Source organism: Arachis duranensis, chromosome 2, assembly GCF_000817695.3.
Source record: "Arachis duranensis cultivar V14167 chromosome 2, aradu.V14167.gnm2.J7QH, whole genome shotgun sequence".
NCBI classification, from domain to species: Eukaryota; Viridiplantae; Streptophyta; class Magnoliopsida; order Fabales; family Fabaceae; genus Arachis; species Arachis duranensis.
The window spans coordinates 5,789,689-5,790,881 of record NC_029773.3 but is presented as its reverse complement, the minus strand read 5'-3'; the positions used below and the strand labels follow the sequence as shown (position 1 = coordinate 5,790,881).

The following is a 1,193-nucleotide window of genomic DNA, read 5'->3' as shown; positions in this document are numbered from 1 at the left end:
TTTGACCAAAAGCAGAGATGATTGACTGAGGTGAACGTGTTACCATGTGACGCACCTGTATGAGGAGTCATGGATGCGGGCTTGGATACGATGCCAGCTGGCAGTGCAGCAGCGTAGTGTCCAGTAGTCACTGTTGGATGGTAGTAGTGAGCAGGGACGCCCATTGTCTCCGTTGGATGGTGATAGTGATACAGAGGGTACATTGGCATCAGTGTGTTCGCACCCACCATAGCATGCCTCGGGTACACATGAGACAAGTGGGCACCACTCATGTAGGCCCCACCGTAGCCCATTTTCTGTGCACCGCACAAAAATATTAATTTATTACCATTAATTTTGAAAAAACAAATTAATTTCATATTTTTAATTAAGTGTTTTTTGCTAATATGTTTTAATTTTTTTTTTAACACCCTAAAACTGATTCTCTTTCCATGTGGAGTTCTAATGTGCAAATATGAGACGATGGTCCTAACCCATGTTAGAGGGGTACACAACATGCTAATAATAATAAATAAATTTAATTTGTATTGCCACATTCGCCAAGCAATCCTTTCTTATAACGTATCTATAATTTTATATTTACAATTAATATAAGATGGCACCCAATAAATAAACCGAACCAGATTAATTAATGTCTTACCTGATTGTAATTGTAATTCATCATGTCAGTTGCAATGTAGGTAGGAGTAGTAGGGTACCTGAAAAAAAAAATATTAAAAAAAAAACTTAGATAATATCGAAACCATATGAAGAAAAATTAAAGAAGAGGAACTATTAGGAAACATTAATATTACCCATAAAAAGGAACGGTCGGATGATGATGGTGGTGGTGGTATGGCGATGGAGGTGCACCCACAGGATAATACCACTGCACGTGATTACCTGATGGAGTGCTTGATCCGTTGTTCCTTCCTCCTCCACCGTTGGATCCTTCTGCACCTTAATTGCGATCATCATTACAATTATCATAAATTAGTAAATTACACCTCCCCATACATAATCTTATTTTGATAACAAAAATTCTTGTCGTAGCACAAATAATAAATCTAATAAAGTGTGCTTTGAAAACTTGAAAACCACAAAAAAAAAAGTTATTAAAAAATTGATACATATAATTAAACAGTAATACTAAAGAGATAATAATTTAAAATTATTTTATTTAATTTAATATTTATAATTGTATACGTCTAAAA

The 1,193-nt window shown here is 34.9% G+C and overlaps 1 protein-coding gene across 1 annotated transcript in view; it reads right to left on the bottom strand.

The window, feature by feature from the left end:
* Positions 1-1,193, bottom strand: part of LOC107473137 (probable RNA-binding protein ARP1) — a 4,828-nt gene that overhangs the window by 1,177 nt on the left and 2,458 nt on the right. The window contains exons 2-4 of the mRNA XM_016092681.3: positions 795-939; positions 641-698; positions 56-296 (exon numbers count right to left, since the gene is read on the bottom strand). Of these exons, the coding sequence (XP_015948167.2) occupies positions 56-296; positions 641-698; positions 795-939 (444 nt within the window). The remainder of the gene's footprint in view (positions 1-55; positions 297-640; positions 699-794; positions 940-1,193) is intronic.